This window comes from Phragmites australis, chromosome 6 (assembly GCF_958298935.1).
Source record: "Phragmites australis chromosome 6, lpPhrAust1.1, whole genome shotgun sequence".
In the NCBI taxonomy this organism is placed as follows: domain Eukaryota; kingdom Viridiplantae; phylum Streptophyta; class Magnoliopsida; order Poales; family Poaceae; genus Phragmites; species Phragmites australis.
Genome location: NC_084926.1, coordinates 35,720,662 through 35,744,941, shown reverse-complemented (window position 1 = coordinate 35,744,941; position 24,280 = coordinate 35,720,662). Strand labels below are relative to the sequence as shown.

General features: G+C 41.6%; 2 protein-coding genes across 3 annotated transcripts; both read left to right on the top strand.

The window, feature by feature from the left end:
- Positions 1-8,741: 8,741 nt before the first annotated feature.
- On the top strand, positions 8,742-15,478 carry LOC133922321 (uncharacterized protein At5g41620-like). Its single transcript, XM_062367605.1, has 3 exons — positions 8,742-9,371; positions 12,317-12,442; positions 13,700-15,478. Exons 1-3 carry the CDS (start codon positions 8,934-8,936, stop codon positions 15,194-15,196), a joined length of 2,061 nt encoding a protein of 686 aa, XP_062223589.1. The 5' UTR covers positions 8,742-8,933; the 3' UTR covers positions 15,197-15,478.
- A 1,865-nt stretch (positions 15,479-17,343) lies between these two features.
- Positions 17,344-23,598, top strand: LOC133922319 (BTB/POZ domain-containing protein POB1-like). 2 transcript variants are annotated; one of them, XM_062367604.1, is made up of 6 exons: positions 17,344-17,678; positions 20,680-20,811; positions 21,561-21,679; positions 21,766-21,829; positions 22,208-22,487; positions 22,605-23,598. In XM_062367604.1, the coding sequence occupies exons 1-6, from the start codon at positions 17,444-17,446 to the stop codon at positions 23,413-23,415; spliced, it is 1,641 nt and encodes a 546-aa protein (XP_062223588.1). In that variant the 5' UTR covers positions 17,344-17,443; the 3' UTR covers positions 23,416-23,598. The 2 variants fall into 2 exon arrangements, with proteins under 2 accessions (XP_062223588.1, XP_062223587.1); XM_062367603.1 differs by having other exon boundaries at positions 21,558-21,679.
- Positions 23,599-24,280: the final 682 nt, after the last annotated feature.

Genomic DNA, 24,280 nt, shown 5'->3' with positions numbered 1-24,280 from the left:
CAATACCATGAGTTGATCTATCATCATCAAAGAAACTCCTCAGTTATAATTTTATAATGCAGGAAAGATCAAATGCAGTATAAAAAGAAAAGGGAAATTAATAGTGCCCAGAACGTCAAAGAGATGCATCTATCAGAACACATCATTGCAAAAATCAAGCAATTTAATAACTATCAGCTACCGCTTTTTTGGTTTTTTTTTTTCAGTAACACCTAGCACCGAGAAGACCATCCTAGTCCAATTGATCAAGCCAAATATATTTTTCTCCAAAACCCTATTGACATGAGGATGACTCAAAGTCAGACACCAGTCAAGAACCTACAATGAAATGACCTGAGAGTCTGCCACTCATTGTATTTATTTATTATAAATGTATGTCTCATTAAACTAAGCCACTAGTTTTTACTAAATGTTATCTAATACAAGAACATCAATTTAATCAATAAAGAAATCATTCTAACCCATCAATCGATGCCTCTGTGGTACATTTACTCATTTAGTGTGACACCCGTGGCTCATGGGCACCAGCAACACCTCAAACATAAGGAAGGCTCCTCTACTGCTTCTCCATGACATTTTTGCAAACACCTGAGCTGTAACACGCTATCTCCAAGGATCTTACACATTTCACTCCGATGAGCAAAGTGCACTATACTAGCCTCAGCTCCTTGATGAGGCTTGCATCAATGATCACCTCATCCGCCACCCTCCACAACCAGCAACAATGTTTCCTTTTACCTCATCCTTGTGCATCAGAGGAGACGCCTACGTCAACACCTAGAAATTACATCTGCTTCATCGACTCCTCACTAACAGAAGCAACCTGTGGAACAAAACAAATCCAAGGTGTGTCAAGAATTCATTGTCAAGTATCCACCATGTGATCAATGGAATGCTGACCGTTTTGCAAACCTATCTAGCACAACGATCACAACTCATCCTAAAATATAATTTTTGTACCCATGATTAACATTTAGGAGTTTGAGAAATGCGAGCAAGCACCATTCACCGGCGGTGGCGCTCCCCTGGAGGATCTCACGCCTGCTAGCACCTTTGTTGCAGTAACCATGGTGAACTACATCGAAAAAGAAGAGGATTGTTGAATCCCATAGCCGGCGCACGTCGTCCACGATTCCACGACGACATCGGCCTCCATCCATAGCAATCGATGGATTGCAATCTTGGCGCTCACCATGTCAGTAGGAATCGGTCGGTGAGGTAGAGGACCCACCAAGTCACCATCCCTTATGTTGGCGGATCAACGGCGGTGACAGGAGACAGTGGAGGCGGTGCTGTAGGCAGCACATGGATGTGACTCAGTGAGGGGAGAGACTGAGAGGAGAGGCAGCAATGGGACTAGTGAGGGAAGGGCTAGATTCGGCTGGCGACATCATGGACTCATTGTGGAGCAACGCCCAAATCTGGGGAAAGAAGATATCGAAGATGGATTGACATGCGGGGAAGAGGGCACAGAGGAGGTTGAGGAGGAGATCGGCATGGTGGTGCGGGCGACAGTGTGGTGGTGCCGGTGGCTTTGAGGTGAGCTTCCACAGAGAGTGGCAGTAGTGGCAACATCGCATGGGGAAGAAGGCGCACCAGAGGGGTTGGTGATGCCAAATGCGCATCCAGATGGGGCACCGGATCCACTAACGAAGCACAACGATTGAAGGCGGTGGCGGCAAGAACGGGAAGAGGCGCAGGCGATGTGTGTAGCAAACATGCCCATGGGAAGATTATAGTGGAACATATTTAGGACATGTATATGATTTTGGTGATTGATGACAACATAGTCAATGGGACTAATATGCTTATAAAGTATATACTTTAGTATGTCTCATGGATGCAATAAAAGAGAAGTTGTCAAAGCTGGAACAAAGAGAGGAATGAATTGTACTTGTTCCATGAATTTTAATGTGGCCAAATGGGATAGATTTTTATATAATCTTGTAGAGCTCTTCATAAGCTTTCCATAGAGTCTAAAATCACCAAAATCGGAGTTTTGAGAGAAAAATTATGTCCAAAAAATATAATGTTGTTCTGCTGAAATTTGTCTGACCGGATAATCCGGTGCTCACATCAAAATTAGTCCGGTGCTACACCGGATAATTCGGTGAGAATAATGAAAAATAGTCTGATGTTCACATAAAGTTTAGAGCGGAGTCTTTTGCCTCACCAGATGATCTGATGTTTACAAAATAAACACACTAGACTATTATTTACAGAGGGCTACAAAATAAACATATGCACATAGGATGATCCGGTACATGTGTCCGATGTTTAGTGAGTCATCATAGGATAATTCAGTGTTCATAAATAAGTTTGAGTAGGTTCCAGTAGCTAGTTTCTTCTGATGTACTCACCAGATAATCCGGTGCTTGTACTACTATTGTCACCAGATCATCCAGTGTTCACAGTTTCTGTGAGCCGTTAGAGCAACGGCTAGTCCGTAGGTTTGATGCTATAAATACCCCTCCACTTGGTCATTTGAATATGTGGCATGCTGCTGGAGTCCAGAAAATCTCATAGACACTTGAGAAGACATCAAAGTCACCAAAGTGCTTAAAGTGATCATCTAAGGTGATTGAGCACAAGACTAGAGAGTTATTAATGCTTATAGGCCTAGAGAGAGTTGTAGCTAGGTGCTGTAACTTTGAGAGGAGATTAATGAGTGATCCTAACTTGTACCAAGAGGTATACCGGTGTCTTAGAGTCTTGGTGACTCATCAGCAAGCTTGTTGACCCTCCGACTTGCTGTGGAGCAGCTGCAAGGTGATTATGCGGGGATGCAGAGACTCTTACCTTTGTGGTTCAAGCTCTGAAGTGATCACGGCGGTAAGTGACCGGAAGAGAGATTAGTGATAAGATATTATCTTAGTGTCTTGGTGGCTGATCCGGTTTAAGGCCTTGCCTTGGTGGCTCAAGAGTCGTGATCGGATACTGATCGGGAGCATATTCTTGGAGGAGCTCCAACGTAGACTAAAGGTGACGTTTATGCCATCGATGGTACGAGATAAAAATCTCTTATGCTGAGTTTACTCTTTCTACCTTATTTACGTTTCCGTATTTATATACTTACTATCTATATTTGCGTATTTATCTTCCTAAGTAGTTTGCTAGGATTAGCTATAGGTTGCAAAACTCTTTTAAGCGGTAGAGTAGATAAACTAGATAAATTTAAAGCTTATTTGTATAAAATTTGATATAGATTTATCTTGTAAAGTTTTTAAACCAATTAAATTTTAAATATTATAATTTACCTCTCTTTTAAAACATCACCGTTTCTTACAATGTGACATGAGGCATAGGAAGGCAACGCCACGGAGATCGGAAGATGCATGTGTTGTGGGTGGATGCAAGATGTATGCGCTGCATGGGCCCACATGTCGACGTGGGTGAACGGGAAATGGGAGGGAGATGTGGGGGTGGGAAGAGATTTCACAGTCAGCGTGGGATCCAGTAGACATATGACTCACTACTTACTTTTTATGTAGGAAAGACATATTGATTTATGAAAATATAATAGAGTAAACGGTTAAGCAAGAGGCGACAGGTCTTTCACAAAATGATGGGGCCCACTTGAATTCTAGCGTCGAACTGACACCATACATCTGACAGTGTGAACTATCGGTAAATCAATACGTCGGCTGTCATAAACAGACATAAATCACCGACATTACACTAGCAACAGGAAGTCTCTGACAGCTGGATATCGGCAAAGCTCATACACGAGCGTTTCCATACTTTCCTCAGCAGCTCTACGCTATTGTAGCTTGGGGTGTAAATTAATTAATTTAAAGTATCTATCGATTCTTTTTAGTTTAATTAATAATATTATTTTTTAAAATTAAATATTTTTAAAAAAATTAGTATTATTAGCTAAACTAAAAATGGTCCATAAACACCTTAAACTAATTAATTTACACCCGTAATGGTAGCTAATCGGATATGTTGTAGTGGATCGGGCTTTGTGTCGGGGACAATTTGGCCACAATGAGGAACTCTCACAAGCGATCCAGATACAACCATCAAGCGTAATGCTTTACTCTAGTATCTTAATAGAAGTTGTGTTGGTGATATTGCGCATGACGAAAGATAATTGCTCTTATCTAAATGGGACAGGCAAGGAGCCCATGGAACAAGGATTATAAGATCATCATCAACCATATTTTTTCATTTCGTTCTATTCTCGATTTCCCTTCTCGTTCTCATTATTTTTATTTTCTCTCATTCCTAACTGTTTCCCTTCGAAAGGATTCGTGAAGGGAAATAAAAGAGAATCCCGTTCTGAAGAGAATAATTTTGAAAATCTCTTCGTGACGGAAACTATAAAGGGAAATCGTTGGAACGCTGAAGGAAAAAAAAATCTCTTTATAAAAAGATTCTAGACCCTGACGGAAATCGATTAGGATGTTCCAAGGGTAGTCTCCCAAGTGAGGTCACATATGTAATAATTATGGCAGTTCATTTAATGCTTATTTATTTGTTCAAATGAATTTTCAACTACGTGCACAATTAACTACTAGTCTAAAGATGGCGTCTCCTCCTCTCTATCTTTTATTATTGATAAAATCCTCACTTATTTACTTTTTATTGCAATTTAGTATTAATCATTTCTACAATTCTTCTACAATTAAATTCAAATATTTCGATTTCCAATACATATTTCCCCACTCGACTAAAGACATTGTGCAGGAATAGAAACTTCATTGCAGGCTTATTTAGACTTTCACGGCTCCCTGTGGGATCAATATAAACATGGAATACTTATACGGAAAGCTGTGCTAAAAAAAAAAACGTCAGGACTTAGTGCTGTCAGTAAACTGTTTGGCTATCAGATTAGCTCCAGTCTAGGAATGATGAGATTTAGGGTGAACTGTCAGTGCTACTCTTGGTGTTTCTCTTGTATACTAATATGTCCGTATAAGCATTGAAAAATCAATAATGAGCATGAAATACATAGAGGTTGAATCCAAACGTTGATCGAACAGTAGAGATCAATTAGGATATAACTAACAAGACAAAACTAAAAAAACGAATTACTTAAGCCGACAAGCATGCTGCAACCAAATCCATTTGAGGATGTACGTGACATCAGGTGCGCTGTTTTGTGCCAATTATTTATCTGATAAACATGGTGCTATCATTGAGAGAGACCTATTTCATGAAAGGATCGTATAGAGGGTTTGGATAAGCTAGCAGGTTGTTGACTATCGAAATTGGTATATGGTGAAGAATTTTATTTTAGAAGTTTTCTAGTTGATCATGAATAGTACTCTGAGCAATGAATAGTAATCCGATCATAGTGAACAGTACCTGTTTAGATGAACAGTAGCTCCGCGCCATGATAAATAGTGTTCTGACCATGGTAAATAGTATTCCAACCACAGTTAACAGTATCGGGTCGGATGAACAATAACTTCTACCAGATGAATAGTACTCCGACCAGTGAACAGTAACTCTGATTATTGAACAATATTTCATGACCTCGAACGGTGACTACGATCAGTGGTCACGACTAGTGAGGCGATCGGTGACCACAATTTGTTTTAGCAGTTGGTCTCTGGACAGGTAGAAGAGCTAGTCAGATTCAAGTACATAAATACGTTAAGCAGGTAGTCGAATTTAAGAAGGCTAAGTTGCGATAAAAGATACTCGGTAGATATATTGGAGTTTACGTGGTTATTAGGAAATATATGTTATTTATAGAAAGTTTGGAGATCAATAGGTATAGCCTAATCATACATGCCGTCCTTTAAATATAAGAGGACCATGACCGATTGAAAAAATAAACCAATGGATCAAAAACACAATCTATCTTTTGTTTTTATCTATTTTGCCTAGCTTCTGTAGTCATGTTCTCACTTCTAATTTACGTTGCTATCTGTTCTTGATCTCGATGACCAAAGACAAGTCTCCGACCATCTGCACTCTGATGGGGTCCCTCCCGAGCATGGGTGACGATGAAGGTCTGACAATACAATGCCACGACCAAGGTATCCTGGGTGCTGCTCGTCGGATTGTGCACACGAGGTGCTCAGTGTTTAGCGTGACATCTTTTCACGTCAACACACTTTTTGGTGACTCCACTGGGGAAGAAACTTTTCGGTGCCTTTTAACCGAATTTTAAAACCTTAGCCAAGATGAACGGATCCAAAGTCGACCTCGACAACATCATTGTACCCACCATCGAGGAGCTAGATGAGGAGGTACAACAAGAATATGAAAGGTGCAAGATGGAGTTCGATAGGGCGTTCGCTTCATGCTACCAAAATACAAGGCAGGACATCGTCCGAAAGGGAGGAGGTTTCACACCTATCTATACTAAGCCCGAGCTAACTCCCACTGTAAGTAACGCACCTCCTTTTGAAGACAAAGTTGCTTTGATGATTGATCAGCAAGTAGGTGCTATTATGAGTAACAAGTTTGATGCATTAGTTAAGGGTTTTAATCAATCACTCAATAGCCATTTAGAGTCTATGGTTCTTGAAATGCAAAATATTAAGGATACATTAAAATGGCCTCTATCACATGGTGCTAATGCTTCAACTTCTAATAATGATGTTAGAATTCAGCAAGGTCTGTTTGATTCATCGGTAAAATTTATACCACATATACTTACATAACAAAGTATGCTGATGGAACAAATTTATAGCCGAACTAATGTTATAGGTTTAGCCAATGTTGTGACACCACCACATACTTCACTAGATGCCACTAAACCGGAGGTCACACCATTTATTTTTTCATTATCAAACATTACATCTAGTATAATTAACTCGGTTCCACATGTAGCTAATAGTAACAGCCGAGTTAATGAAATTTCAGCAAACTTGCCGGTAGCTCCATGTAATACTATTGCATATAGTACACCACCTATACCTCCACAACACTCCGATATCCCTTATGGTCAATTGCCGGAAGCTTGTTTCAAAGTTCCTCCACAAAGTAATACATATATGCAGCCCATTGTGCCACATTCTCATGATACACCACCACATTCTTTAGGGCAGCAGCAATAAACTAATGTGATCCCTACTCGGCCTCCGACCGAGCAACCTATGGGGCATGAAAATATTAGAGAGCAAATGACTAGTATTTTGAAGGAACACTTTCGGGTATAACCTAAGGGTAGAGCAAATATCTATCAAAAACCATACCTTGATTTCTATGATAATATTCAGAATCCTAGAGGGTATAGAGTGCCTGTGTTTATTAAGTTTACTGAGGATGATAGTAGAACTACTTTAGAACATATCGCTCAATTTATCTTGCAAGTGTGATGAAGCTAGTGCTAACGATATGTTAAAATTGAGATTATTTCCTTTATCATTGTCTGGCTCTACATTTACTTGGCTTACTTCTTTGGCACCTAATTCTATTTATACATGGCTCCAATTAGAGCAGAAATTTCATAAGTATTTTTATACTGGGGAGACTAAGCGTAGATTGTTATATTTAACATCGGTTAAACAAAAACATGATGAGTCTGTCGCTGAATACATTTAAAGGTTTAGAGATACAAGAAATCAATGTTTTTAATTTGATGATTTCTGATAGAGATTTGACCGACTTAGCTTATTTTGGTTTAATTTCTCATTTAAAGGAAAAGCTAGAGAATCATTATTCCTTAGATGTTAGCCAAGTATTACAAAAAGTTCTGGTTTAAGAAAGTCGGGCTAAAGAGTCTAGAGATTTTTATAGATCAAATAATAGAGTAAGAGAGGATCATCCTAATATGCACATGCTTGAATATGAATCTGGAAATTCAGACGATGGTGATGTTAATGTATGTGTGGTCGAATGATCTTGGTCTTTCTAAGTCTAAACTATTCGTTTACTCCGCTCTTAAGTCGATACCTCCTAAAAATCAGCAAGAAAAAATTAAGTTTACTTTTGATGTAGCAAAGTGTGATAGAATATGATTACTTGCTACATAAAAGATAAATTAAGTTGCATCATGGTCATATGATTTCACCATTAGATGAATTAAAAAGGTGAGCTTATTATAAGTGGTATAATTCTTATTCTTATTCTACTAACGATTATAATGTTTTCCGTCAACAGATTCAATCGGTCATTAATGAAGGACGATTGAAGTTTGTAGAGATGCAAGTAGACCTTCAACCGTTCTCGATTAATATGGTTGATCTACAAGATAAGAGCATATTAGTTGACCAACTCAAGCCGAATCAGCTAAAGGGAAAAACATAATCGTTGGTGAAGAAAGGCTAAAATCTTCAGGGGAGAACAAAAACTTATTGAAAGAGACGTTACTTGAAAAAACTCCCAAAGACAAAGGATTGGTCAAGACTGGGGAGAACACTTCAGCCGCCGAGGAGCATGTCAATGCTAAACCAAAGAGAAAAAACCCCAAAACCAGACGAATAAAGGACGAAAGGGAGCCAAACGAAACAAAACTCTCCCTCTTTCCACTTTCGCATAGGAAGACTGCTAAAAGAGGACACGACGCTCACGTACCGATCGATGGTCCCACGACATACTTTAACTGCTGAAACATTTCTCCTTCCTAGGTTTGTTCATAGATAACCTGATCCGATCCGAAAACACCTAACTTAACTAGTGTATAGATCAGACTCGGACTTAGAAACATAGGTTCGTAGTTCTACCTAGGACGAGCTGGAACTTCAAAATAGACTCGAAAAAAAAAACCTAAAAAACCCAAAGCCAGACTCGAAAAATCGTATCAGCCTCAGACTAAAGGTTTGCTATCGAGCTTTTCGGACCCGAAACTGTGCTCGGCCCCGTTTGAACATGCCTACTCCTCCCTTCTTCCAATCCCCCTTTCCACTCCCCCATCCCAAGACCTCTCCCACTCCTCCCTGTCCCTCTGCCAGCTACAGCCTCTGCCATGGAGTAGACCCTAAGCGGCTACGCCTCGTCGCGTGCATGTCCACGCGGGCGCAGACATAGGCATGGAACCGCCCGCCGCCGCCTCAGCGGGAGGGGGCGAACTCGCGGAGGCTGTCGCGGAGCCGGTTCTTGGGGCCACAGGTGAGGCGCAAGAGCCCGGGCCCGAGGGCGCGGGGAGCGCTGCCAGCCGAGGCGGCCGCGCGGGGCGGGAGGCGCCGCTGCGGCTGCAGCTGGGGAGGGCGAGGCGGCGGGCCGGGCCCGGCACGCCGGCGCCGTCGTGGAAGATGGTGGACGAGGAGCCGGAGGGGGAGGGCGAGGGGGCGGTGGCTGCGGGCGCGAGGAGGAGCTCGGCTTCCGCGTCCGCGTCGGCGCGGCAGCTGGGCGCCAGCCTGTGGGAGATCCACGACGTGGCGCGGGAGGGGCGCCGGAGGCGACGGGGCGGGAGGGGCCTCGCCGACGACGGTCGGGAGGATGGCGGCGGCGTCAAAGGAGTGGATCAGGTGAGGGTTTCGGATTCTGTTTTCCTTCTTCCACGTGGCGTAGAACTTGGAATCGGATGAATTAGTGCCGATTCTGTGGCTTGTTGCGTGACTTGCGTCAGACAAAGCAAACGGATGAAATCCTAAAAATGTGGTACTAATCGCTATGCAGTTTCAGACGTCGATTTCTTCTTCTTCTTGGTTTTTCCCTTTCTTGTTGATTCATTCTTCGTGTTTGTGTGTTGTTTGTTTGGTTTCTGCACATGGTTTGTCGATCTGTCCCTCGTTCCATGACCTACAGGTTCGGCCCCAGTTCGTTGATTTGCTTGCTTGTAACAACTTTGACCTCCCCATGCAGCATTTGCTTGGTGGATAGTGTGTACCTTTTGTAGGTGTAATGTTACAATATTGTCCTACCATTGCTCAGCAAAATAATTGCTTGTCGGAGCTTAAAGCTAGCAAATTGGGAAGGATGGAGAGTGTCCTACTGTACAACGATGTACCGTTGTGGAATGGGGTCGAGAGAGATTGGCCAGTGGGTTCCAGGTTTTAGGTTCCGTGGAGATGCTTCTGTTGCTATAATAATAACTAAAGTGTCACGATTTAGATAATAATTTTGAAATTGGCAAATAAAATGACAAAAATTGCTCTGAAAGGGATAACTGGATGGAAACATGACTTGTAGGGTGCTAACAGATCAATATGACTTGCATAGGGTGAAAATGGAAATGATGTTTTGGGTTTTTTTTTTCCCAAATATAAATGCAGTATCCCCTTCGGCTACTCCAAGCACTAATGTCTGTCATTATATGCTCATGCTTGAGGCTGCAAAAAGATGATTTTCTAAACTTTTTGCACTGATTTTACTAATGTTGCTTCTATCATATTGCCCTAGGTTCAAATTGGCCCAGGAAGTAGAGCCCCATGCGGGTTAGACAATGCAGATGCAACAATCTTGCCTTTTGACCATACGCTTTATATGTTGATTTCATCCAACTTCAATTTTAAAGGTGGGGGCTAATTACATTGGTTGTTCATGCCTCTACATGGACCTCTATCAGCCCCATTTCGTTTTGGCTGAGTAATCATATACAACCACCTGCTCCTTTCTGTCCAAGTACTCGACATCCTCATCATTCCAACCTACCTGCACTTGGGCCAATAAGCACTTTCACATTTGAATATAAAGAATTATCACAATTGTTTATATGCACGTGATACTTATTGCATCAAGTCTTAGCAGACTCTGCAAGATAGTACATAATTATTATTTTCTTTAAGATAACACACTCCTGTTTTGTGTAGAAATTGGGCCCATCTTCAGACATCTCTATTAGTTGCTTTATACTCCATCAAATAGCCATCTTTATAGCCTCCCTCATATCGTAGACTATTTCTCTAGCTTATATTGCCTCTTAAACATGTCAGGTTGCCCTATTGTATACACCGCCATGCAACTGTAGCCTATGAGTGTAAACTCACCAAAAGCATAGTCAAAGGAAAATAATTTTATTATGCAGACTTGCAACGAGGAATTTCATGTTCCAACGAGATGCGACATTCTCCAAGGAGTTTTAATTTTAGAATTCTATTTGGTGTTGTTCAGTATTGCATGCAGCTAGCCCGTTAATAACTTGGTTGTGGTAGGAGTGAATGTTCACATTTTTACTCTCTGCATAGATGCACTGCTGCTCATAAGTTTTTCGTATCTCTTTGCCTGGCACATTTACATGTGCATTTTATGCATGATAGAGTTGAAATTTGAGAAGACACAGTTTTTCCCATGCATGAGTAACGGTGGTGGGTCACAATGTATCACCAAACTTAATAAATTGTATGTTCGGCCTTAGGTCCATCGTCATCTTTGTCGCTTGACCGACCCTCACGTCATGCTTCGCTTCCCCCCATGTTTATATGGTCCTTGATATAAGTGATACTACTCTACCATCAACACCATGGTGATACCAATTCACATATAATGATCGACAACCATAGGGTTTTTAGGGTTTTGCAGATGTCCTGCATTGATGATAATAGTGAGTACAACTTGTAGCATTGCTATCACCATATCAGCTGCTACCACTGCAATAGCAGCAACTAATGTAGTGGCAGCTATATTTCATATTGCTTTTTTAGCTGCTACACTGTCTCGGTAGTGTCTAAACCCTGTTCACCTCTGTAGTGGCCACTCTAACACTATTCGAGCACGGAATTTAAGAAAATGCTAAACCAGGTTTTTTTTTTGCAACTTTCATTAAATATATTCCAAGTCAAAGATAGAAAAAGGTTTGAGTATACTCACCACACCACACAATTTTCACAGGACAAACAGTCAAGTTATTGGTTTTTCTTTGTGGTGTGTGGAGAATGGATTTCGCAAGCTTTATACACTTTATCTTCCTGATAAATTGAAACAATAAATCATCCAGTTGTTCTATACGCCAACTGGTTCAACATGTCAGTTAGTCCAGTTCTTAAAAGAGAAAGTTAAACCACTTGTGCATGTAGGTATAATACCTTAACCCTCCAAAGTGTGTGCAAAGGACATTACAATGATCAAGAAATGTGATGATGGTCTGAATTTTGAATTTTTGCATCAATCTCTAGGAATATTTAGTGGTGGTGACAGTACTTGTATCCACATATACTAGTAGAAAAACTATAAAGATGCAGCGCCTTGTTTATTACATGGCAGCTGAAACCTCTTGTTTATTACATGGCAGCATTAACGCAATATTGTTTTAATAGTGTTCTGCTGTGAAGTTGATGAATGTTTGGTTCATCATATGTGTCATCCTTGACGCTGATCATGAAATGATGATTATGGTACGATTGGCTACTGTTTATGGCAAGTATCTGGGCAGATGATAACCCTAATAGTATCTAGTGTGCTCCTTGTTTTCCATATTGAAAGTCGACATTTATTTTTGTATTTGTTCCCTGCTAATATTCTCTTGCTATTTCAGCCACAGAGTTCAGGTGGCTTTGGCAGGCATCTCACAGATTCATCAATGAAACATCATAAATTGCATCAAGAAAGGAGTCACAGAATACAGCCTCTCTCTCCTGCAAGTTATACCAGCTCAGTTGGGGTATGCATATATTCTTCTCTGCTATGCTTTTGGTTGCTTTGATGTTTTGGTTTGCGGGCAGATAATGAGGTCTGTTGGCTTTATATGGAAATATATTTTACTAGGAGCATGATTTTCCGGTCATGTGATTCCTATGTGAATCATATTACCATAGTTGTTAAGGCGGCGTGGTGAGGCGCGGCGACCCACTACCTTCATAACTTCACAACGCGTATGGTGCGCGGCGTGATGACTCTATACACATATCGGCGTGGCGAATACACACGTAATTTATTTGAGGCCAAGGCTGCATTTGACCTTGAAAACATTTGAGCAGCTTGCTTGCTACTTATCCAAGGTTGCTATAGGGTTCTAGCATTCTTAATTGAGCCCCAAATGGCCACATTCTGGTGTCAACACGAAGCCCATCAGCCATGGCCTATTAGGCCCGACCCAAAAGCCCATAGCAGATTAGGTTTCCTCGCCCACAGCTGCTCCGCTCCCCAGCACCCCTCCATTTTCTCCTCATCAGCCGCTCCTCGTGCTCCCCAACGCACCGCTGCTTCTCTCGTGCCCCTCCTGCTCCCGCTCTCCAGCGCGCCGCTGCTGCCTTTGCGGCCCCCCACCTACCGGATGCCTGGATCTGCCGCTCTCAACCGCTAGATCTGCAGGGAGGGCAGGCAGCGGCTTGGTGGTGGGTGGCGTAGGGAGGGTGGATGGGTGACTTGGCGGTGAACGGGTGCCCGGACGGGGAAGCAGGCGGAGAACGATCGTCTCGGCGGCAGCGGCAAATGCCATACATGCCTGAGCCGTGTCGAGGCACGATTCTCCGCCACGGCGATAAGGCATTGATATGGCGACGGGATTACAAGAAGGCGACGCAATGACAACTATGCATATTACACATACCTCAGTCATTCAGTGAAGCATATTAGGGTTGGAACAATGCATCTTAGCACACTTTAGCAAGACAGATTATTTCGTAGTCTAGTTTGTACAGCTGTTACCATTAAAAACATCACTGAAAAGCATGAAAGTTATTTGATAGTTTCTTGATGTAGTGCTTTGGTTATTATTTCAGCATTTAGATAAACCGAAAGCAAGGCCATTGATGTTTTTCCAATGAAATAGTTTGCTTGTTCAAGAATTAGCTCTATTTCATATAACAAGGAATTTTTTTTTCACTAAATCAATTCAATCTGTAACCAAGTTATGTTTTCCAGCTGTAAGGATCAGCATACCAAAACACATTTCTCAAAATTTCTCTGTATTTTACAGGATTCCACTGTAAATCGGACTATTACTCCAACTCGTTCTTTGGATATCAAGGGTAGATCTAGGGGGACAGGTCGTAGCCTCAAAACATCAACAGAACTATTGAAGGTTTTAAATCGAATTTGGAGCCTGGAAGAACAGCACACTGCCAATTTCTCTGTGGTTAATGGATTGAAATTGGAGTTACAGCAGGCACATGCACATATTCATGAACTTATGCAAGAGAGACGGCAGTACCGTCATGAAGTTTCATCACTATTGAGGCAACTCTCTGAGAACAAACTTGTTAGGAAAAGCAAGGAGCACGGGAAGATGGAAGAAGCTGTCCATTCCATCCAAGGTGAACTACAGGATGAGAGATGTCTGAGGAGACATTCTGAGGACCTCCAGAAGAAGTTAGGCAAGGATTTATCTGAGATAAAATCGGCGTTTCTAAAGGCAGTCAAGGATCTTGAGGAGGAAAAGAAAGCAAACCGCCTCTTAGAAGACCTTTGTGATCAGTTTGCAATGGGCATCAGGGACTATGAGGAGGAAGTCAGGGTGGTAAAGCAAAGAAATGTACAGAATTATGAACCCAACTTTGATAAATCAGTGCTCCATATTTCAGAAGCATGGCTTGATGAGCGAATGCAAATGCAAAATATAGATGTCAAGGAAGACTTGGCTCATAAAACCACAATAACGGAGAGGCTCAGCAGTGAAATACAGGCTTTTCTTCTTTCTAAAAGATCAGGTAGCTCTAAGAATAATGAAAAATACATGAATGATGGTACTAGCTTGCGTCGGCAATCCCTGGAGTCCGTCCATTTGAATGGAGCCACCAGTGCTCCTCAGCTTGCTGAAGACGACGACGACGATTCTGTTGCTAGTGATTTGCATTGCTTTGAACTAGACATGAATGGAAATGGCATCCAGAACCATAACTACATGGGACCTCGCAGAAGTGGCGCAGCCGGCATGGATGTACCAAAGAGAAGATCAGTGCATCCCCATGGTATAGCTGTTGAAGGTTCACGCATCTCTCGTGTACCATTTTATTTACATAAAGACACCACAAGGTCCAATAGCAGCAAAATGCAGCATGCCACTAAAATACCAGAAATCAACTCACATGGCAATGCTGGAGTTATTCCAGCAGAAGAGCAGAATGGAACCACAAGCACCTACATTTCTCGAGGATCTCAGAATAACTCATCGAAGAACAACCTGGAGGCTTCGCATGTTGATTGTCTGGGGCAGGAATCCCTGGATCATTACTCCCGAACAAGTCTATTTTGTGAAGGCACTACTTCAGGGGACTTGGGTAATCTCGGCAGTCCAACACGGCAACTGAACTTCCAATCCACATCATTGGACCCTGAGATATCGAAATGCTCACCTGAACAGCCAGTAGGTGTGATGGGGAACACATTGAAGGCAAAATTACTTCAAGCAAGGCTAGAGGGGCGTCATGCCCGATTGAAGGCTTCAGGAGGTTCCTTAACCACCAGGAGGAAATGAGAGTGCTGCAGAGTGCGGACCGTAGCAAATTCTGGGATATGATGCCCACACGAGAAATCAAGGGTGTAATATGTGAATGATTTCCAACCTTTTGCCGTGTCAATTGATTCAGTATCCTTGTACATCGCAAGCTGTTCGGTTATGTGAATCCTAGCTGCATATGTAAATCAACTCCCTTGTAAATTAGACTGTTAGTTAGATGGCCGGCACGCTTTAGGCTAGTAACTCGGTACTTTGAGAAGGGACATTGGTTATGGCATTTCTCTCTTGTTATCCTCCTGATATTTTGTGTCAATCCATTTGAGTTGCCAGGTTTTTGAAAAGTTTCAGGGAATCTGTGTGAACTAGCTGACACCTCAGAAAATTGAGATTGCCTTGACAATATCAGTGAAAGCTGCAAGAGGCTCACTTCGCTTAAGGTTTTCCAGAAATGTGTCGTATCATGTTTGTTTGAATTTTTTAAATAGAACTTTTTGCTGGATTAAACACACTGTTAGCATCATTCAAATTTGTGTAGGAACTAACACAAATTCTGGAGTATTTCAGCACGACTCCTTTTTCTTCAAGAGTATTTTGGCGATGCATTAGAATGATATATTTTCTAGACAAAGAAAGTCAATCGCCACATGGTTATTTTTGTAATTTCGCATATGAAACCAGTGACTACTCGGCCTTACCCGTGATTAGAGACTATTGAGTCTTCGTTATAACAATTTTATGGTGGTTTACGTATCAGCTGGCAGATGCCTGCTCATAGTCATATTGGAGCAGGGTTCACAAATTCCTTCGGCCACTGATATACGGTGGCCGGTAAATTCTCTAAATGTACGAATTCGGTGAAATTTGGTAAAAACCAGACGAATTTTGTTAAATTTCTAAAATTTGAATTTGAATCGGATCAAAATGTGGTTGCATTCTAAATGTGGTGCAGACCGAATTCGTTAAAAACCACGAATTCGAACAGAATTTGCGAACCTAGTATTGGAGTACATTAAACACGAATTAATGCTAACACTTCGATATCACAAAATTATATATTAGATGAATTGCTGTTAACAAATTATATAGTTTGAATCTCGCAAAATATGAGCACATTACAAATAGAAGGGATGGATAGCTAGATACAAAATTACGACGACATTTTCCTTACTCTATAAAGACTAAGGTATGGTCTGCATATGAGGATCAAGTACTAACTAGCATTCGTAGAGAGCTCGCAGTAGCGGTATTGGGTTACAAGTGCTACCACTTCTACTGCAATTCGCATGGTTCTAATCTGTTCAAGCTGGTGGTCAAAATTTAGTAAATATACGCAGACTGCTGTGTAGCGTTGGCAATTGTCGATTAATTTCTTGACATTCACGCATGATGCAATTTCAATTGCTTTATGTCTACATCATGCATATATTGAAAATAGTGGACGTCTATTTCCGCTTCTAAGTCCCAAACAAGTTCTTATTAGCCTAGCATTAATTCATGCCGAAGTAACCATTTTGTCACGTACGAAGTCGTGACTCCTGACATACAACTCTAAACGGTGCGTATTTTAATTTCAATATTGGAATATAGCTTCCGTTATATAGCCCGCTATTCGCTATTTTTTTCTTCGACAAAGTGCTATTCGCTATATGCTATGCTAATGCTAATCCGCTACCACCTGATACTTAAGTAGCTTGACGAGGTTTGCTCTATAATTTGTTTTAGGTTCGGTTCATCTATACTTTTATATTTTTATAAAATATATGAGTTATGATAGAACTAAAAGATCTTTACCAACTATCTAAGTTGATTAAATGGTCACCATGTAAATTTTTTCCTATTTATTATTTAAAAATATATTTAATCTCATATTAACTGTCTTTCAAATCTCGATGTTCAATATTCCTCTATACATTCTAAACATCTAATATCTCATTATTTATCTTCTATATTTAAACGTTTAATATTTAACTTTTATATATTATTATATTCTAAATTAATTTTAAATATGTGAAACATATGTGTAATTACCGGTGTCCTGGACCGAATGAAATGAAATGAAAATCCAAGCACGCCTTCCATGCCGGCAACAGCACGACCAAAACGTTTGAAGGACATTTCCCAGTTTACCCCCTCCATCCCTCCTTATTACAACCACCTCCCCTCTCTACTCCTCCTTCTCCCGGCGTCCCTCCTTTTCCCTCTCGGGCTAGGGTTACGGCCACCGCCTTCCCCGCCTGCCCCCAATTTCGTCGGCGGAGGAGGAGAATGGTTGGCGGGTACACGTCTGCGGCGGAGATGGACCCGGACTTCTCGCCCAGGGGCGGGGGCCCCAGCTTCGAGTTCGCGTTCAACGAGGCCAACTTCTCCGACAGGGAGCTGCGGATCGAGGTCATCGCGGGGGACGACGCGCCGGGGTCGAGCGGGGACGGCGGCGGCGGAGGCCTCGCCGACTGGGCGCGCCACCGCAAGCGCCGCCGCGAGGAGCTCCGCAAGGAGAAAGGTGCGTCGAGAGATGCCGCTCCCCCACCTGTGGTCGGCTGGAAGGACATGTTTCGTTATGATCGTACGAATTTCTGTGTCGATTTTTTGATGTTTGACGCGATTAGGCTGTGAATTTGCGGGGCTACTTCGTTTCTTATTTGCGATTGTTTGGGTTAAATTCTGGTTTCTTTAGCTAGCTGACAATATTTAGGTATTAATGGCTAGGGAAATGGCGAACTATAGTGGGGAATTCCTCAATTTTGAGCTGTCATGGTGAAGTTGTACAAGTTATCTGACATTGTGATACGTCATTGGCCGGATCATTAGCAAACATATTTACATTAAAAAGATCAACTCATTGCAGATTTCCATACTTCAAATCAGAATGCGCATACTAAAATCTTTTAGTCGCATATTTGAATGTATCAATGGGGCTCCAACCATTCTAGTTGAGAATCCACCGGGCAACAGAGGGGTGCACTGAGAAATCATTGAACAACTTGCATGTGATGGGTCTGTACTAATTAGGTTGGCAGAAAATGGGTACTTTTGATTCATGTGGCATGCAGATGTAGGTGGTGTGATGCGGCACATACCAATTATGATTCTTGCATGAGAGAACCAGAAGAGTAGCTCTCGGTGCTTGATAAGATAGACTAAGTGTCAATTTCGTGTCTCTGCTTGGGCATGCACATTGAGGCCTTTGCAAATTGTGCCATGTTATATGGAGTTGTAGACATTTAGGCATTGCCACCAATTTTAGCTATTTAATAGGAATAATTTGAATCCATGATGCTCTGACATTCAGACTAGTTGCTTATTTTGGATCCTCTCATAACTTAACTATTAGTTCATCTTGATTGTCTTATTCTATATATCATTTTTCTTTGGGATATACCTAGTCATATGTTTATGGAGTTACTTGTATAATGCTGTTTCATACTAGAAACATTTCTGTGAATCGCTCTTATGTTATAAGTTTCTTTTTATGTATTCTATGTAATGTAGAGGGCACTTTCATGAAAGTGCCTATTGTGCTTGTGCACCTAGTTTGAGGTCAAACTGTACTACATGAGACGCTTTGCATGTGAAGTAAGTTATTCAGAGTTCAACTAGCAGACTGTCCAATTTTTTTCTATGCGATTTGGCGATTTGTAATAGTTTTACTTTCTCTCGTCTGGGCATATTTACAGGTGGATATGACACCAAGGTACTTCTTATAGTTGTGCTTTCTCTCGTTTTTCCATGAAATCTTTGTCTGATTTCCCTTCCTTTTTATTCTAGAAAATAATTGCTTCATCGCCTTTTTTTATTTATGTTCCTGATTTTATGAATAATCCTTCTAATTTTGTTTAGTGATGTGGTTCCCAAATGTGCGTGACTAGTTCTGTCAAAATTGTTTGTCATTGAACTTGTAATTATTGAACTAGGACATATATATACCTTTGACCCTAACAAACAAGTTTTCTGTAAAGAATACAAAATACAATTAAACTCCAGGATAAGTGCATGGCCTGTGATAATAAAAAATCAAAGTTGCACAAGCTTATAATTTGTTTAGTTGCAATGATGTGCCAGCTGGTGGGATTTTGGGATAAAAAATAGATGCAGCATTCAGAGGAACACTGTAATCCAAATTAATGGACTACAAGATTGAGGTTTAGTTGCTATGATGTGCCAGCTGGTGGGATTTTGGGATAAAAATGTAGATGTAACATTCAGAGGAACGCAATAATCAAAATTTATGGACTGCAAGATTGAGGTTTTTAAAGCTACATACTTAGAGTGGGATGTAAAACTAATAACAAAATTGCAGTGTTTTCCTAAACTATGAATACTACATGGTCGGCCACCCCTTGTTTAGCGTTTAGGCCTTGTACACTGCGCGTACACAGATTAAACGTTTTGTATAGTGTAGCATAGTAGCAGCAAGTTGTCCATGTATATATGGACTAAATAACTATAATGACATGTTGCATAGCTATAAGAAGTACCTTGGCGCGGTGCGGACGGATGGCGTCGAGCGGCACCTAGGCGTGGACGGATGAGCTTCGAGCGGCACCTCGACACAGCGCGAACGGACGACGTCAAGCGGCACCTGGGTGCGGACGGACGAGCTTCGAGAGGCAATGCTTGGAGAGGCACCTTGGTGCGGACGGACGAGCTTCGAGCAGCAGTGCCTAGAGTGGCACGGCGCATGATGTAGACAGCAGTGCGGTCACCGGATTGGAGCGGAGTGGTAGCGCGGGTCACCGGATTGGAGAGCGGCAGCGGCTGGGCAGAGAAAAGGAGCGGCGGCGGTGCAACAAATGGAGAAAGGGGAACGGCTTCAACCCTAGAATTGCATTATATACCGCCACAGATGTTGCACGCGCGTGAGGGCAGCCAATTTTTCGGTATCCCGCCATGGACTCCATCGCCTGGTCGCTGGCCGAGTCGCCCTGTTCGCTGCACAGACCCATGTAACTTCTGTGTCATTTAGGTCGTTTGAGGCATTTTTTACCGTGTTTGGCCATGTAAACGGGCTGGCCGTGTAATCCACCGATTATGCCATAAACTGTGCGGTAGACTCTCGTGTAGCGTTTACACGCCGTGTAGCCCGTTTAAGTGAACAGTGCAAAATCGAGATTTGCATGATTTCTAAAAAAGTATGTAGTTTTTTTCAAAGATGACTTGAGCCCGCTTGTTGATTCCAATAACCACTATCTTTGCTTTAATATTTTCTCGTGCTTCTTATGGTGATTTTCACATTCCAATTTGAGTTCCTGTTAGTGACACAAGTTACGATTCTCGCTTATGAATGCTACATTCTGGTTTATGATCTGTTCTTTCTCCCTTGATGATGGCATCATGGTGTACTTATGATCATTTTGCTATGGTAGCAATGTGTCCTGTACCTTCATAGTATGTTATATTTGTTCAATGCTTTCTTGTTTCATCAGATTTTCTGCTGTGCTAATTTATCATCCACCTTTGTAATTTCTGATGAAAGCATCTTTACTGTCAATTTCCATCTGCAGACTCTGCAACGCACATGTCGGAGCAGATAAATTGCAATGAAGTCGAAGCAGAAGAATGTGATGCATATGAAGAAAATCACGAGGAACCTGTAGCAATGATAGAAGAGTCTCCACCTGATGTTGGTCAAGATGGTTTGTATAGCCAAAGGATCCATTACTGATATTGTTTTTTGTGGATATTTTTTCATTTTTCTGTTACAAACTTACAATCATTAATGAAGTGTCACAAAGTTCTTGCTGCCGGAAAAACATCCCCAGGCTTTTGTCAAAGTTTACTTTTTGGGGAAATTTAGGTTTCCTGACTACTGTGAAACACCGATACTCGCAAAAAGACTCGTATCCGTATCCGACTAACTTTTTTTTTGGTTAAGTTCGAATAGATAAAGATATCAGCAGTCTTCCAAAAACTGTTGAAAACCAGAACGACACTGTTCTGTTTTATGAGGCACTGCCTATTTAGGCCTTCACAGTCTTTTGAGCCCTTCTTGCTAGACATGCTTCTTTAACATGCTTGTTACATTCCAAATATCAAAGACTGAAACATCCAAAATCCTAATTCGGGCCTCTTATGGGACCGAAAGCTGTCTGGTTTCTGGAATTGCCAAGTTCTGGTTTTTGGCCCCAAACTGAGAACTAAAACCCTGCATGTCAGACAGTTTATACAGGAAATCTGAAGCTTAGATTGCCAAAATGGGTAATCATTTTTTTGTTTGTTTTAATAATTTCTTGTGAGAATTTCCCTGTCTTTACCCAATATCCTGTCTTGAACAGTGTGTTCCAAATATTTTAACAGCAGAAAATCTGCCTGCTGTCCCTGTTATGTACCTTTTACTTCATTTTCCCTGTTTACCCTTTATTCCTCTGACCTTGGTATTTAGCAGGTGATGATGGTCAAAGTATTGATTCCTCTTGGACCGTGGTGGGTACGCCAGTTTTACGAGTAAAGACGATCTATATCAGTTCGGCGATTCTTGCTGCAAAGAGTCCTTTCTTTTTCAAGGTAATTATGTTAACATCCTGAAATGTATTTGTTGTATACTGCAGTGTGTTAGCTGCTTTCTGATAAGCTTAATCCTTTCTTCTTAGCTTTTCTCAAACGGTATGAAAGAATCTGATCAGAGATATGCAACCCTTAGAATTACCGATTCAGGTAATGTGAACTTTAGTAAACTAGAGCATCCTGCCTCTTATTATAATTGATTATGATTGTAGTGATTGTCTTACAATTCGTTGTATTTAAATTTATTGATATGATTATTTATAGTAGAGAAGGTTTTATGTTTTCCAAGTTTGTGCCTTCTTTTATTTTTTTGACAGTGAAATGGTGGTCTCTTTTTTCTTCATTGACTGTACCTACAAAACAGGAAAAAAATTAGTCTGTTGTTACAGACAGCTTTCCTCAATTCTTCTCTGAAATAGGTCATAAAATGACATTACATAGAAAAAAGATGCCATCTATTTTTTTTGTTTGATTCTCTAGCAAACTCTTCCTTATGCGTCATAATTGTTTTCATTCCCCTTGGAACAGAGGAAAATGCCCTCATGGAGCTTTTAAGCTTCATGTACAGTGGGAAGTTGACAACTACTGAGCCTACACTTCTGCTGGATATCTTGATGGCGGCCGACAAATTTGAGGTTGTTTCTTGCATGAGGCACTGCAGTCAGCTGCTCACAAGCTTGCCTATGACCACAGAATCTGCACTACTCTACCTAGATCTCCCATGCTCCATTTCAATGGCAGCTGCAGTTCAACCTCTGACAGATGCAGCCAAGGATTTCCTTGCCATAAAATACAAGGATTTGACTAAGTGAGTGATATCCATTGGATGGAGACTCGTTTTTCTATTTTTAGGGGAAGTTTAGCTCATAACTGTTCTGACAAAGTCATCGTAAGCATACTAAAGGCATGGTTTTTCTCGTTTCAGGTTCCAAGATGAAATGATGAACATCCCTCTTGCTGGGATTGAAGCCATCTTGTTAAGTAATGACCTCCAGGTGGCATCTGAAGATACTATCTATGACTTCTTGCTCAGATGGGCCCGTGCACAATTCCCTAAATCAGAGGAGAGACGTGAGATCTTGAGTTCTCGATTGCTTCCTCTTGTGCGATTCAGTCATATGACCTGTAGGAAGCTGCGGAAGGTCCTAACATGCACTGATATAGACCACAAGCAAGCAACCAAGTGTGTCACCGAAGCACTTCTATACAAAGCTGATGCACCACATCGACAACGAGCTCTTGCAGCGGATGTGGTAACCTGTCAGAAATTCGCAGAGCGAGCTTACAAGTACAGACCTCTGAAAGTTGTTGAGTTTGATCGACCCTACCCACAGTGTATAGCATACTTGGATCTCAAGCGTGAGGAGTGCTCTCGACTGTTTCCGTCAGGCCGGATGTACTCGCAGGCATTCCACCTCGCAGGGCAGGGCTTCTTCCTCTCAGCTCACTGCAACATGGAGCAGCAGAGCTCGTTCTACTGCTTTGGTCTCTTCTTAGGGATGCAAGAGAAGGGCTCGATGAGTGTCACAGTAGATTATGAGTTTGCTGCAAGGACAAGACCATCCGGTGAGTTTGTCAGCAAGTACAAGGGTAACTACACTTTCACAGGTGGGAAGGCGGTTGGGTATAGGAATCTCTTTGCAATCCCATGGACGACTTTCATGGCGGATGACAGCCTCTTCTTCATTGACGGTATGTTGCATCTGAGAGCTGAGTTGACAATAAAGCAACCCTAGAGCGACGCAACAGCTGTCTGATGTGCCGCCCTCAAGCTGAGTTTGACCAATCGTGGGTGTTAGTGCGAAAATGCTGCGTGCTGCAGATATCCTTTTCTTTTTTTCTTTTGTTCATGCACCTTAATCCTTTTGTTAATAGACAGTTTGATGATGATATATATAAAAAAGGGCTTTTTTCTTTCACTGGGAAGAAGGTTATACGATCTTTGTCCCCAAATAGTGAAAGTTGTTACACAGCTAAAGATATGGGATGGGCAACCTTACAAACTCGAGATCTCTGCGTGCTTCCAGATTGGACGGAATCTAATTGCCAGTGCGCTAGATTCTGGTTTAAACTGCCATGTTTGCTTGTATTTCGTTTAGCAAAACAAAGAATTGTAGTGGCGAGAAAATACCACTGGAGGAGAAACATTTCTGTAGCCTGAATTTCGGTTGGTAAGAATAAGTTGCTGCCATATTTAGTGACAGTAGACTGCCTTGCCCTGTCCAAGACATTGTTGCTACTTGCTAGGTAGCATCTGCCTTTTGTTGAAACCTGAACCGTACTGTCGGCCAGCAAACATGTAAGTTCTTTGAGCAGGATTTAAAATGTTCCGTGTACCCTTGTTTGGAAAGCAATCCTTAGACTCTACATATGCAGCAGATTGGTAGGGAGGTTTGACAGAGTTGTACCAACCCGATCTGAGCGATTCACTTTTTTTATGGAGTATAAGTTAAACGTATCCATATACTCACGTAAGCCACATCCACACACATTTATATACATATTTTAGCATATGTTTAAATATGATTAGCGTGGTACACGATTTAACCACTAAACGTACCTCTATTTCTCTTAGGATTTAATATACACGAGCGCTCCTAC

Excerpts from the sequence above, each read along its gene's own strand:
- LOC133922319 (XM_062367603.1), top strand. The coding sequence starts at position 17,444 with ATGGTTGGCGGGTACACGTCTGCGGCGGAGATGGACCCGGACTTCTCG. Across the intron at positions 17,679-20,679 it reads GGAGCTCCGCAAGGAGAAAG|ACTCTGCAACGCACATGTCG; the intron begins GTGCGTCGAGAG and ends TTCCATCTGCAG. Across the intron at positions 22,488-22,604 it reads AAATACAAGGATTTGACTAA|GTTCCAAGATGAAATGATGA; the intron begins GTGAGTGATATC and ends TTCTCGTTTCAG.
- LOC133922321 (XM_062367605.1), top strand. The coding sequence starts at position 8,934 with ATGGAACCGCCCGCCGCCGCCTCAGCGGGAGGGGGCGAACTCGCGGAG. Across the intron at positions 9,372-12,316 it reads GCGTCAAAGGAGTGGATCAG|CCACAGAGTTCAGGTGGCTT; the intron begins GTGAGGGTTTCG and ends TTGCTATTTCAG. Across the intron at positions 12,443-13,699 it reads GTTATACCAGCTCAGTTGGG|GATTCCACTGTAAATCGGAC; the intron begins GTATGCATATAT and ends TGTATTTTACAG.